The sequence below is a fragment of the Cervus elaphus genome, chromosome 15, assembly GCF_910594005.1.
Source record: "Cervus elaphus chromosome 15, mCerEla1.1, whole genome shotgun sequence".
Taxonomy (NCBI): domain Eukaryota; kingdom Metazoa; phylum Chordata; class Mammalia; order Artiodactyla; family Cervidae; genus Cervus; species Cervus elaphus.
This window is the reverse complement of record NC_057829.1, coordinates 43,758,293-43,772,695: the sequence shown is the minus strand read 5'-3', so window position 1 is coordinate 43,772,695 and position 14,403 is coordinate 43,758,293. Positions and strand designations below refer to the sequence as shown.

Here is a 14,403-nt window from a genome sequence, read left to right as displayed (position 1 = left end):
GGATCTTCTAGACCCAGGAATTGAACCGGGGTCTCCTGAATTCCAGGTGGATTCTTTACCAACTGAGCTATCAGTGAAGCCATACCTCAATTAAAAAATACGTTATTGTTAAAAAACGCTAACCATCACCTGAGCTTTCAGCAAGTTGCAGTACTAACATCAAAGATCACCAATCACAGATCACCATAACAAATACAATAGCAGTAACAAAAAAGCTTGAAGTATTTGGAGAATTACCAAAATGTGACACAGAGACAAGTGAGCAAATACTGTTGGAAAAATGGTGCTGACTGACTGCCTCAAAGCAAGGTTTCCACAAACCTTCAATTTATAAAAAATGCAACATTTGAAAAGTGTAATAAAGTGAAATGCAATAAAACAAAGCCTGCCTGCAGTTCTTCAATCAGCAGTGAAATAATAAGACGACTATCCTGATCCAATCAGTTGAAGGTCTTCAGGGTTCAACCAAGTTTAGCAAGAGTCACTTTATTTACTGACTCACTACATTGAGGAAGCTGTCACATGGCTTCTGGCAAACATCACTGCTAAGATTCACAAGCCTGAAGATTCTATTATTATCCTAATTTTACTCATCAAGAAATTAAAGTTCAGAGGAGTGTCCTTACTCAAAGTCACATGTCTGGTAAACCTTTGTTCACCTTACCCTAAAAAGCCTCACAGAACTCAGAAGGCCCACACCCCAGGTCTGTGCCAAGCCCATAAAATGTTCCTCTAGACACTGTTAGAGAGTTGTGTCTAGAGGAACATTTTGGACAGCTCCTTCAAAAAGTCAAAACTGGCCATTTCACTCTGACAGTAATGAGGTACCACCGCACAGTTCCACAGCTCCTGCATTCCTGGCTGAAGGAACAGCAAAGGAAAGAAAAGGAGGTTGGAACAGCAGAGAGTATTTACTGAAAGGTATTTATATGAGGTGGCTAAAGCCACCCCCACTGATCTGGGGGAAGGCTTCCTAGGTGGCACAGTGATAAAGAACCTGCTTGCCAATACAGGAGACATAATGAGATGTGAATTTGATCCCTGGATCAGGAAGATCCCCTGGAGAATGAAATGGCTACCCACTCTGGTATTCTTGCCTGGAAAATCTCACAGACAGAGAAGCCTGGCAGGCTACAGTCCATGGGGTCACAAAGAGTCGGACATGACTGAGTGACTTTACACACACACACAGGTCAGCAACGAACCAAGAAGCACTCTGTAAACAGTGTTCAGGCACACTAAGCACTATGGATTTTCTTTTTACGCAAAATTCAGTGGCAGAATGTCATGGTCAGATCACAAGCATGCCCAAGAACAGACTGATTAATGTCTTAAAGGGTTTTCTACTCTTAATTCCAAAGTATAATACAGAGTGATCTGAATAAAAAACATTTAGCATATAATGTGACTATTTTAAAGAAATTAAAGACCTGAGGCAGCAGGCCAGGTTTTGCCATACTGTCCAGACCTGACATAGACTTGGGGAGAAAGTCCACCTTTGCCAGGAACCTTCACAGACATACCTACACGAACAAGGGGTGGGTCGGAGCCTGTGTCTGGGCTGAGAGATGAGCAGGGCATGTGAGCAAGCTCACGGCATGGGAGACACTGTCTGTAGGCTCTGGGGTCACCACAAGCATCTGACGTACTCCTGACAGACTACCCAACTGACTATCCCACAGGTGATCAGGTGCTGCTGGCTGGCTGATTCACCCTCTCTGCCCTCCTTTTCCTAGCCATGTCCCAGCTGGCAGTGGTCTTGTGATCCAGTTCTCACCAGTGAGATGTAAGCAGAAGTCAGGCAACTGAGTGGAGCTTCTGGGAAAGCTTTTGCCTTCTGGCTGAAAAGGGTCACTCTCAGCTGACAGACTGCACAAGCTACAGTGTCAGCTAAGGTCCAACTCCCAACCCAAGACCATAAGGTGTCAAAGAGGATGACAGTGTGCCAAGGAAGATGGCACAAAGGAAGCAGAAAGAGCTTGGGTCCCTGGCAACATTTGTGAGCAACAACACATCAGCCATGAACCATCCACCTCCAGACATCTTGTCATCAGAACCACATAAATCCATGATTATTTAAGTCAGTAGAACTGTTGTTTTGTTACTGTCTCTCAAATGCATTCCTAATTGAGGTGACAGATTCTCTGATAGCTCTCTGAGAATTCTTTTACCTGAAAGTAAATTATTTCTACCGGAAGAAATAGGGTTTTCTCCTATTACTCACTCCCCTCAAACATATGCTTAGAACTGCCTCCCTAGAAAAATATGACTGTTACATACCTCACATACAATCTGGTTCCAGAGCAGATTAAAGCAATGTATTGAGATCTTTATGTCTTGAAAAGAGTATAAAACACATGCCAGGTGTAAATATAAAAGAATATAAAAACCCCAAGTTACAAAAATAACATATTTCAGTGGCACCCTACCTTAGAAATGTTGCTTGAATGACTCATGGAATGTCCCAAAGTCTTCTCATTCTGCAAGAAAACCAAACAGGTTTACTTTACCTAAGGCATCAAGTTTTGATTAAAATGGGCAAACAAGTAACTGAACATAACAATTCTACTAACAATTGTTCCCTCAATTAGAATTTGCTGTGCACCAACTATTGTGTACAGGGCCAGCTATTAGACACTGGAGAATTTGGCAAATATGAATAAAACAAGTCTTTTCCCTAAAGGAACTTATTAATAAGAAAAGGACAGGAATTTAGAGCTAACTGTAAAAATATGAGGGCAACACGTATCTTAAGAAGCATTCAAGAGGAGGTTCAGAGGGGTTAAACTGTGTCTTCAGTTGTGTATGATGTGGTCCATGCTATGAGGAGCTGCCATAAGACAGGGACAAAAGACCCTAACAAAGGATGGCTGAAAAGTGCTAATACTCTGCAGGGACACTCCACAGCTCACACCTACTCCCTCAAGCCTATCTCTCCTCCTGGATTAGAGAAAACAGAGTCCTGCTAGTCTCCTCCCTCTCACTCTCCTCTACCTTCAAGTTACAAAGTCTTTTTATCAAATGCTTCCCCACCAGTGTCTCTCAATCTCAAATCCCATCTCTGTTTCTACTGTCAATGCCTTTATGTTCCCTTCATTTCTTACTTGGAATTCTTGAATAACTTTCCTTCTGGTCTTTCTGCTTTTAAATTGACCTCCCTGATACATAACTGTTATAGACTGAATTGTTACCCCGCCCACCTCCAATTATGTTGATGCCCTAACTCTAAATACTGAGAATGTGACTACATTTGGAGATGGAAGTCTTTAAAGAAGAAACTACTAAAATGAGGCCATTAGGGTCGGGCCCTAAAGCAATATGACTGGTGTCCTTATAAGAAGAGGAAATTAGGACACAGATACACGAACACAGAAGACATGGGGAGAAGACAGCCATTTATCTACCCATTAAGGAAAGAGGTCCACAAGAAAAACCTAACCTGTTGTTGACACCTTGATCCTGGACTTAAAACTTCCAGAACAATAAGAAAATAAACTCCTGTTGTTTTAACTATCCAGTCTATGGTACTTTGTTATGATATCCCTAGCATATGAATACAGCAATATTCCACACTATAAAATTATAAAAAATAATAATAATAATAATAATACAGTAACTTTCCCTGCATCCACTCAGGCTTGCTCTAAATCAAATGAGTAAAAAAAAAAACTACTGGAAATGGAAGAGATGATCTTATGTGTATTTTTAAGATTATCTATTCTCCATTCAGTTCACATGCCAGAAAATAACCACGGCAAAGACCACAAAATGCTGAGATGGAGGCAGAATTCTTTTATCATAAAGAAGTACAAAGGAGCGGTTGGATCATATAAAAACTCCTTTGAGGAAGAGCTGATTCCATTCCACTACGGCTCTCCTTCAAGAAAGCTGGCCACCAAGAAAATTCTGATTTTCTCCTTCCCCTCAATCCATCAAGTCACAGATGGCTTTGACTTTCACACACTTTGCTTCTGTACACTTGGTATCACTAAAATGATTCTGAAGAAACGTTTCAAGACCTCACAAGTAGCCTGCCACTCAGCACATGTTTTGGCAATACTGTCTTGTCTTCATAGCAGTGTGTTTGTGTAATTTGGGGAATGATTTTATTATATTCTCCCTTACTTTATAAATCTGAGTACAAACAGAAGTTTATATCTCTTAAATGTAATACAACATGACAGTGTTATTAAGTGTTTAGTTTCATGGATTGTTTCTTGGTCTTAAGCTCATCACTTAGCTAGCTATAAAGGAAAAGAATAAAATTATAAACAATGTTCAAGGTGTTGGCAATATATCACCAATATCTATTTCTCTGGAAAATGAGAGTCCACATGAAAGGTAAATCTACAAACATCAAAGTTTCATTCATGAGTCAAGAACGCACTAGGGACAAACACAGGACACTGCTGCAAATCCAACTTAAAGGCTCATCTACTGGCAATTTACTACTAAATTTTAATTTAGTCTACTAAATTAAAACAAAGATACCATATGCTTTGTATTATTTGTACAGAAAACCAATTATAACTGCTATCAAATTACCTGCCACCTTACAAGAAATAGCCAGTTTAATACCATATGGAAATCTACAGAGAAGTTCCAAGCAGCAATAATTCATGTCCTAGACCTTCCCAACATCCATTATTCCATAGAGAATGGTACTGAGTGGGGAGAGCCTAGCTGTTAAGCTAGGTAACATTATAAATCAAGATTGAGATCTAAAAATTGCTCTTTACCTTATGAACTTGAGAAATAACCTTAATGATGCAAACTTTATCCTGTTTTCCTTGTTAGAACAATTCAGTATTCTACAGGGTAAAAACAAATAACTAGCCCCAGAGCACCGGAAGATACAGATGTTTTAAAGCCTCGATATTTGGTATTGCTTCTCCACTATTTGGTAGGAAATTAACAATTCAGTTCCAATAGACCATAGTTTTTTTAAAAACATTGCCACATTTATTTGGACTAACTGAAAGGAAGCAAATTCCAGGATTCATTCAAATCAGTTTCTCATTCATTCCATATTTATTTACTATGTGACTGCCATATACAAACAACTGTATCAGGCACAGAATACTGACAAAAATAAATCTAACTCTGAGGCCTGCACCAATGGTAACATTATCACAGAAGTGCCTTGAAATAGTGTTTCATTGAGGAATGTACAACTAGGGAAGAGGCAAAGAATGACACGAAAAAGCACATACATAAATTCCAGTGGGTAGAGTGGGTGACATCATTCTCTCCTACAGTCAAAGAACATCAAGTTTCTACATGAGAAGAAGGAAAGTTTACCAAACATCAATATCAAGAACTGGAATGAGGAATAACAAAGAGAGAGAGTTTCACTGCAGCTCAAGCTGAAACTAAGCTTCAGTGCCCAAGTGATAAAAACCCTGGCAAATTATCTTCACACAGTCTCTAATACATTCCGTCACTGCTCACTGGGTACCACCATCTTGACAGGAGAGAGCCTCACTGCCTGCTCCTTCCTCAAGGAAGCACGGAGATATCATACCACACACCTCCCCAGCTGACTCTCATCTCTGCCTCTCTTTATGGGCTCTTTTTCTCTACATTAAACAAGAAAACTTCTCAGAATACAGTTCCTCTTCTCATCTGTTGCCTCTCTCAGACCAGTCCTTCTGAAACTTTGTACATTTGAATTACTTAGGGACCTTGCTAAAATGCAGACTGTTAGGCCTGAGGACAGTTGGGATTCTGTGTTTCTAATGAGCTCCCAGGTGACTCCATGCTGTTGGCCCCCAGGCCACATTTTAAGATGTAAGTCTGATTGTAAATCCTGGGCCAGAATAATCCATATAGGCTCTGACTCATTTTTTTTTTAAAGTGAATCATGACTCCTGACAAAGTAAATTTCTCTTTAAAAGATGGCAGTGAGCTCATAATTGAATTAATACAAATAAATAAATCAGGAAACAAGACTGATAAACAAGTTTGAGAAAAACAGTTTAAGGGTATAAGAAAGCAAAGTTTTGTTAATGTTGAGAGGTAGTTACCAAATCACAAAGATAAAGAGAATCTCTGTTGAAAAACATGGGACATTTCCCAATTTAATCAGTTCTGTCAATGATTTTGCAAGTCTATGTGTGACTCCAATAAAATGGACCTGGGGGCAGAGCCTACTGAGACCAAACACACCATGGAAGAAGCCAAGAATTAACAAGAAGACAATGAAGTGAGATGTCTAAGCAAGTCTTGGGGAATCTGCACAACAAAACAGTCAAATGACAGAACTTCCCTGAAACTCTGACCATGACCAGTTAAGTCATTAAACACACACACACCCCAATTTATGTGTAAAAGACATTGGTAACTATCTAACCAAAATCCATCATCTCCAGCACAACTCCAACATTGTTCTGAGCAACAACAGAACCCAAAGTTCTCACTTTCTCACACTATTTTGCAGTTAAGGGTACGTAAGACAGTTCTAAAGATATTACCCTTGATGTTTTCTGGGAGCACATTTTCCTTTCCTGATGCAGCTGCTATTCCATTCTCTAGCATTCCTCCTGCCCTCCTCCACTCTGGAATATATATGCCATGCCAGGGGATACAGCAGTACCTTTAGTCTCAGGACTCCTTTGCAACATAAAAAATTATTGAGAACTCCAAAAACCTTTTGTTTATGTGGATTATACCTATGGATATTTACTATATTCAAAATTAAAATGGACAATTTAAAAAATAGGAATCTCTTATTTCATTTAGAATTAACAATAATAAATCCAGTTAAACAACATTTCTATGAAAAACAACTATTTTTTCCAAACAAAAAAAGTTAGCAGAGTAGCACATTTTTACATTTTTATAAATCTTGTTATTGTCTAATTAATAGAAGACAGCTGGATTCTCATATCTACTTATGCATTCAATCTCCTCTGATATGTTGTTTTGATTGAAGTAAAGACTTTGGCTTTATACAGTTATGAAGTTAGAAAAGGAGTATGTATTTTAGTAATCATGAAACAAATGTGGATATTACTTTGTACTACACAAAAACTCAGTAATTACCTGGGATTCAGACTCTGACATTAATGAACTTTTAATACTCCAGTAAAATCAACTGCTCAATCTTTCTTTGAAACAATATCTTAACCATGCATGACTTTGTAACTTCACACACTGGCCATTTAGAAATTACTGGCTCACTGAATTATGCAAATCTCCAAGATTAACACATTGTACTATGCAATATCAAAAAAACCACACTCATTAATATGACCATCAACTGTATCAGAAGAATCTTTAATTATAGAAAAGCTACTAAGCTCACAGTGGTGGATAATGTTTATCATCACTTTTAAAATGAGTAGTCATTGCTTTTCCAAGTACCCATGATCTGATTTCTCTTTTAAATGTTCAAATCTCCTGAAAACTTCTGGGTTTTGTCTACACAAAATCAAATCCTAAATGTAAAATAAAATACAATAAAAATTCCATGATATCTTTTGCTCCTAAACCTATCTTTGAGATTTCCCAAAGGGCCCTGAAAAATGACAAAAATGTATCTTTTTTTGTATTCCTATCCTATAAAGGGAGAGGTACTGAAACTCAGTGTACTTGATTTACTACTGATGAAATGCATAAGAAGTTATGAGTGACAAGAGATTCATGAGCAAGATATATTCATGCTCTATACTACATCATTGTTATCAGACGTGATTTCTGTTTTTTTAATGTTAACTTGGTCACTACTTTAAATATTTGAATCTAGCATCATCTAGGCCACAGTTTTCAGTTAGGGATTCCCAACACTTACTATAGAGTTTCATTAATATACAGAAAGTTTAGGACCTATTCCAGGCTTACTGAATCTCCTTACTTGACAGTCCTGATAAATCTGTGCTGTATTCATGGTATGTTAATGTCTAAGGATTATTATATCTCAAGATTTTTTCTCTGAAAAGTTTATGCTCACTCATTTTTATAAACCAGATATACTGTTCACTGCATTCTTTGAACACAGAGTTAATTGTGTTTATAATTATTTCTCTAAAATTGGGGAGTTGACTTAATTATCATGCTTTGCATGTGAGAGAAATAACCAAATTTCCCTGCCAGTTACATTTCTTCTTAAAACAAATTCTCTCATCAAATATTTCATTTTTAAAAGGATCACTAACAGAGTAAGCTGAGCCATTTAAGTATTCTGTCATCTACAAATACTTTCTATTTGTTTATTTTAGTCTGATGTTTCCCTGAAACCCCTTGCAATCAGCTACAGGCTGGATGGCTGTGTCAGAGGCTCACTGAAAAGGACTCTGCCAGGTACTTTTCAGTACAGCCTTCTGACAGCATCGTTTAAACAACCCTGAGACCACACCAGTGGACTAGGTCATGATTTCCAGAACTCTTATCAAGATTCAATGGAATAAGAATTAATCGAATAAGGTTAAATGAATTGCTGGAATATTGTTAGTTTTGTTTTAAGCTTTCTTGATACTGTCTGAATGTTCTATTTTCTAAATATATAAGGAAGCCCTTTCTCTTTCCTTTAACTCACAATTCAATAGACTCTGCTTTCATAAACTGAAACAAAATAATCCCTGTCAGTGATCTTATTCTTCCTGTCTGAGCCCTCCAGATTTCAGAAACTCTTACTGTATATTCCTATTTTCATAGAAATAAAGTTATCTGCATAGGTTTCAATAAGATCTGTCCTCTTTCTTACCAGGACATAATTGGAAACACTGAGTTTGCAACCAAGCTCACATTTGAGGATGGTGTTCATCCAATCAGATACGATAACGCACATTTCAGGAACTTAGGTTGCATTCTCGGAGCCATGAATGCAAAGCCTTTTTGGGAAAACTGGCTTATAGGATTTCCAGCCTTACAGATAAGGAAGGAAAGCCACTTCTTGGCAGGCCTGGAAAACTTGAAATATTTATGAAATCTCAAGAAATCAGAAATTTTTATAGGTACTGTATGTGAAATTGGAGAGCAAGTTCTTGGCTTGGCATCCTACAGTTAGGACCACAATTAATGAAGCTTTAAAAGATCCACTCTGATATTCCTTAGAAAAACTTACCGTAAAGCAAACTTAAGAAGGACTGTAAGAGAAATTAACTTTTACTGTGCATATATATAAATCATCAGGCCAAATATAATAGTATCTTAATTTTGATTAATAGTAATTCTTCTATGAGATTTTTTTTTTATCAAAAGAGAGAAGGAAAAAATGTTGAGTTTCAGTGGAAAACTACTGAGCTGTGTGCAATTCTTTCTACACTGTAGATACTTGATATATGTCCTATCTGAGAGTGACTTTGACTTCTATCCCTCACCCCCATGGAAAAACCAGTTTTATCTCCATTTGAAATTTTCTCAATATTTCCTTTACATAAATTGACGCTCTTTTGACTCTTCCTTTGAACTGGTTAGGCATCGACTTAGTTCTTTCATATCACATGAATATAATAAACTCCTTAATATGTGTTCATGAGAGTTATTATTTTACCCTTTCCTGAAATATTTTTTCTGCTTTTAAGCTCATCTTATCTGTTTCATTCTTCTTGTGTGTGGTGAAACACATAGAAGAATTATCATTTCAACCATTCTAAAGTACACAATTCAGTGAAATTTAGCACTCCTGCAATGTGCAGCAACCATCTTCACTCTCTAGTTCTAAAACATTTTCATTCCCCTAAAATGAAACCCCACTCCTCTCTTTCAAGCCCCTCAGTAACAATCATTTATCGCTTTCTATCTCTATATTTTACATAAATGGAGTCAGACAAAAAATAATGTGGCCTTTTGCGCCTGGTTTCTTTCACTTAATATAATGCTGTCAAAGCTCACTGATGCTGCAGTATGTATCAATACTTTATCCTTTTTGCGGCTATATAACATTCTATTGTTTGGATTTGCCACATTTTGCTTATTCCTTTGAGAAGGGAAAGACAAAGAGATCCTTCCCTGTCTCTATACACATATGTTTTATCAAGGCAGCCCAAGCAGACTAACAAAGTGGTAAAAAGGATTTAGAAAAATTATGCAACAATCTCTACCTGAAAAATAAAAGCAAAACCTAGGCAGTTTTAAGGAATAACAAAAAAAGCACAACATATCATTTTACAAAAAAATTCAAATTTAAAATAAAATTTAGGGCACATTTAGTCATTACAATTTTAACTCAGAAAAAAAAAATGGTGAAAAACCTACAATTTCTAAAACTGTATTTCAACAAGTGGACTAACGCAATAAGTAATGCAAAATAGTTGCCTTCAGTGAAATACAGTCCAAATTCATAACAGTGTGGTTATCTTCTTCATTTTTTAAAACTTTACTGTGACAACAATAAAGTGACAAGCAACTAAAAAATTTGAGCTTGTCAAGCATTAAAACCCTATCAGCTAACCAACCATTTGTTCTTGGGCCATTCCTCTGTGTTTTCTGGACTTAGTTTTGTTCTTTATAAAGTGGGTTTGTGTGGGAGTGGGGAGGAGAGAGAGGTTAACAGAGATAACTTCTTTTCATTGCACAGAGCTCTCAAATGTGATATTATCTATGAGGAATACGTTGTCCTGCTTAGTTCCACTCAGCACCACACACACTGCCATCTTAAACTTACCCTAGAAGTTATGAATAAACAGGTTTATAGTTTAAAAAGCCTCTGACATAGACAAATAAATTCAATACCTTTTAAAATGTTACATGTAACATGGCATGATTATATCCCTAATAATGTATTGATGAAAATAATCCTTTTCAAATCTATTTTTCCATTAAGTAATTTTCATTTTTTGAATATAAAATGAAATGAACAATTTTAATTCCTGCTATTTTAAAACTCTTTATATATCCAAAAATACATAAATCCTTGAAGTCAGCTGAAAAACCTTTATCAATAAAATTCAGACTATATCTTTATAAAAGTTATTATAAAACGGTTTCCCTGATATTGGGTTTTTGAGATGTTCGAGTAACTGTTGCTTCAGCTTATTCTCTTTGCTGGCTCAGAATATTATGCACTCATTTTCACGTGTAAGTTTATGCCAGTTTACAGTCCATATAGATATGACTAATAATAAATTATTCACTCATTTTCACGTGTAATTTTATGCCAGTTTACAGTCCATATAGATATGACTAATAATAAATACTACTTATTACTTTAAAAGTTACAGAAATTGTAACACTGTGATTACTATACAACCTTTGTAGGAATGGTTCTAACCATTCTTTAGTATAGAATGTTCTCATTTAGGGAACACAATTATCAACCACTATGTGCCTATACTGTTCCAGGCCCTTGGGAATGACGAGTGAACAAAATAAAGATCCCTTTCTCTTGTGGAGCTTAAGAAATGATGCAGAAGGAGACTGCTGATCTTCTCTGACTGTGTCAGAGCTCACAGTGCATGTGTTTAAGGGATGTTTGCTTACTTAAAGAGTTTCAAAATATAAATAGTATTTCATGATCAAATACATATATCCCATTTGGCCCAGGTTCCTGGAGACTGACTTTTTGCATCTTTACTATTTTTGTCCCTCCAGCTCAAGAGCATTTCATAGCCTCAGCAAAGTCAATAGACAGAGCATCCATACAAAATAAGACAGACATGCAAATGGCAACATTAGAATGTCCCTGCCAAATGAAATTACATGTCTGGCTTACTGAGAAAGATAGGGCAAGAGCGAGACAGTGTACGCACACAGACACACAAACACACAGTAAATAATACCAACAGACAGAACAAAGGCCCTTTGTTACTGTTCCATCTTTTATGCATTTTCCATCTTACGAGAAGCTAAAAGACCTTCCCAGAATGAATGATCCGGCAGAAAGGACCAAGGTGCTTTTCCTCTAGAAAACACAATGGACTCTGCAGCTGTGCTCACTCACAGTATAAACTAAGTGGTCTTTCTCATGATTTTCTAAAGCCATAGTTCTATGATTTTAAATTACATGACCAATATTAAGTCAATAAAAAAGCCATTTTTTTTAAAAAAGCCACGTTTTTTACACCAGGAGTAGGAGATAGCATTAAAAAACATACTATAACTTATAGACTTACATGTGTATTTGAAGCAAGAATACTTTTCACAATTTCAAGGAACAGTTTGTCAGAAACAAAGTACACACTTGAAAAATGGAAATAAACTGCTGAGCCTCTCTAGCTGGCGACCTTACTAATGAGGCACCCTTGGTGCAACTCCAGTTCTATGTAGTCTTGTTCCATGAGGCCTACTGGCATCCCTAAGATGGATGAGAAATCCGGCCACTGCGAGCAGGGCAGTTCTCCTACCTGAAGCTTCATCTTCTGGCAAGAAGCATCAGGGAGTCCTCAGGGAAGCTCTCTGCCAGCAGCATGCTCCCTGGTTCCGCCTGCAGCGCACCGCAGCTGCCGCCTGCCAGCCGCCAGCAGAAGCACACAGTCCCTGCTGCCGGACTTGTGAGGGCTTGCTGGAGCCCACGGCATACCACTCCTGTGATCAAACTGGACTAACCACTTCCTCCAGCTGATTTCCTAGGAACTAGGTAGTGAATGAATAATTCATGACAAGTCCATTCCAGCAACCAATTTCTGCTCTACGATCCACTACTACCCACAGCAATTTACAGTGTAAGGATTCTAAACCATACTTGGTGACATGCAAGACACGAAAGTTCAGTATTCTGGTCAACTAAAGTAAATGTTAGTGGATTTGTTTGCTCTTCTTTCATGATAACCTATCACCCGGACTTACTTGAGAGATTTTTTTTTTTTAATGTAGAAAATGTCAATGATTAACCATAGATGTCTGACAGAACACACACACACAAAAATTTTTTTTTCCACAGAACCTGTCCTACAAAGTGGGTTCTGGTTGTAGGAAAAGCAGTTTGCCCTGAGTTCAGCAGGTCAGGATTTACATTTAACAAAAGACCAGTTCCTGCAAAGCACAGAAAATCGTCGTGTGGTGGGGGAGGGGAGCTTTTAGTATCACTGCCAGGAAACAAATTGCTTCAAAGGGGAATTTTCCTGGTCTCTCAGGCTATAAATAAATCTTTCATCTCATTGGTATTCTTCTAGGAAGAACATGAACATTCATTTTCACCATTTGTCAATGCTTATACATTTCCAAATAAGTGCTGTCTAAAGTGGTCTGTTTTCTGCAACAAAAAAGAAACCTAATTCCAAGAGGAACTTGAACAGAAAAACTGAAGGCCCATACTTCTAGTTCAGCTCTGCCTCCAGGAACTCCAATGCCACACCTATCATTTTCACTTGTTTCGATCTTCGTTTTTTTTTCTTCTGCACTCACCGAATTTCTCAAGACTGCGTTCTGTCATTAAGTTAATTTTTCAGCCATGATCATTCCATCCCTTTGCTGTTGTTGTTCTGTCAGTAAGTCATGTCCGACTCTTCGAGACCCCATCGACCAAAGTCCACCAGGCTCCTCTGCCCATGGGATTCTCCAGGCAAGAATACTGGAGTGGGTTTCCATTTTCTTCCCAGACCAGGGATTGAACCCATGTCTTCTGCACTGGCAGATGGGTTCTTTACCACTGTGCCACCAGGGAAGCCCTAAAAAATGATCTATAAGGAGGTGATGTAGTTGTTTAGTCGCTCAGTAATTCTTTATCACTGAGCCACTAGGGAAGGCTATTCCATTCCTAGTTGCTTCTGTGTGTTCTGCAAACTGGTTCTCGCTGAGTCCCCTGGCTCTGCATTTTACCCTTTCCACCTCATTCTGTTATTTTATTATCATCATCATTTCTGAGCCAATGTGCTATGAAACTCAGGTTCTTAATAGCTCATGCAGGAATTCTCTTCTTTTTTGAAGGGAAATTATTATTTCTTCCAGAACAGACTGCATCTCTTCTCCTCAGGCACTGTGCCTTTCTCTTTGCCTTGCTCTGAGTGCAGGGGCCTGGCCGTGTCTTCTGCTTGGCTCAGGACATTCCTCACAGGACGTTCTGTGGAGCACTTCTGTTGGTGTTACTATGTAGTCCAGGGGAACCCGTCCCCTCCCAGCCATATCCTCAGTGGCTAGCAGCTTTGTGCAGGTGTGCTGAGCGGAAGGGAAGTTCGGCAGTGTGACGAAGGAGAAAGCTCAGCTGGGGCTAGGGCTCCAAGCAGCCTCACTCTGCTCTCTTCTCCCAGGGATGTATTCTAACATTCTCTAATTTCCGCAATCCTTGTGAGATTGCATTCCCATCAGAATCAGGTTGTTCCTTTGTAATCATTCCCTTTCTTCCTAATCCTGACAACCCCCTGCACACCCCCACCTCAATCATGAGTGAGATAAGGGAGCCCTGTCACCCTGGGCTCACTCTGTGTCCCTTCCTCCATTTACTGTGCTCCAGAGACTGACTTTATCAAGGCTACCTTCTGTCAGGTGTCCTGTTAACTCCCGGTTTACTGATGTAGATAATCAGCA

General features: G+C 38.2%; 1 protein-coding gene across 6 annotated transcripts in view; it reads right to left on the bottom strand.

Annotated features, from left to right (window-relative positions):
* The window catches only part of MARCHF8 (membrane associated ring-CH-type finger 8), a 114,260-nt gene that overhangs the window by 20,918 nt on the left and 78,939 nt on the right, over nt 1–14,403 (bottom strand). For 5 of the 6 annotated variants that reach the window (XM_043925098.1, XM_043925097.1, XM_043925102.1 and 2 more), the window contains one exon: nt 2,430–2,480. In XM_043925098.1, the coding sequence (XP_043781033.1) occupies nt 2,430–2,480 (51 nt within the window). Of the gene's footprint in view, nt 1–2,429; nt 2,481–12,284; nt 12,609–14,403 lie in introns of those variants that run through there. The other variant, XM_043925101.1, reaches the window with a different exon arrangement.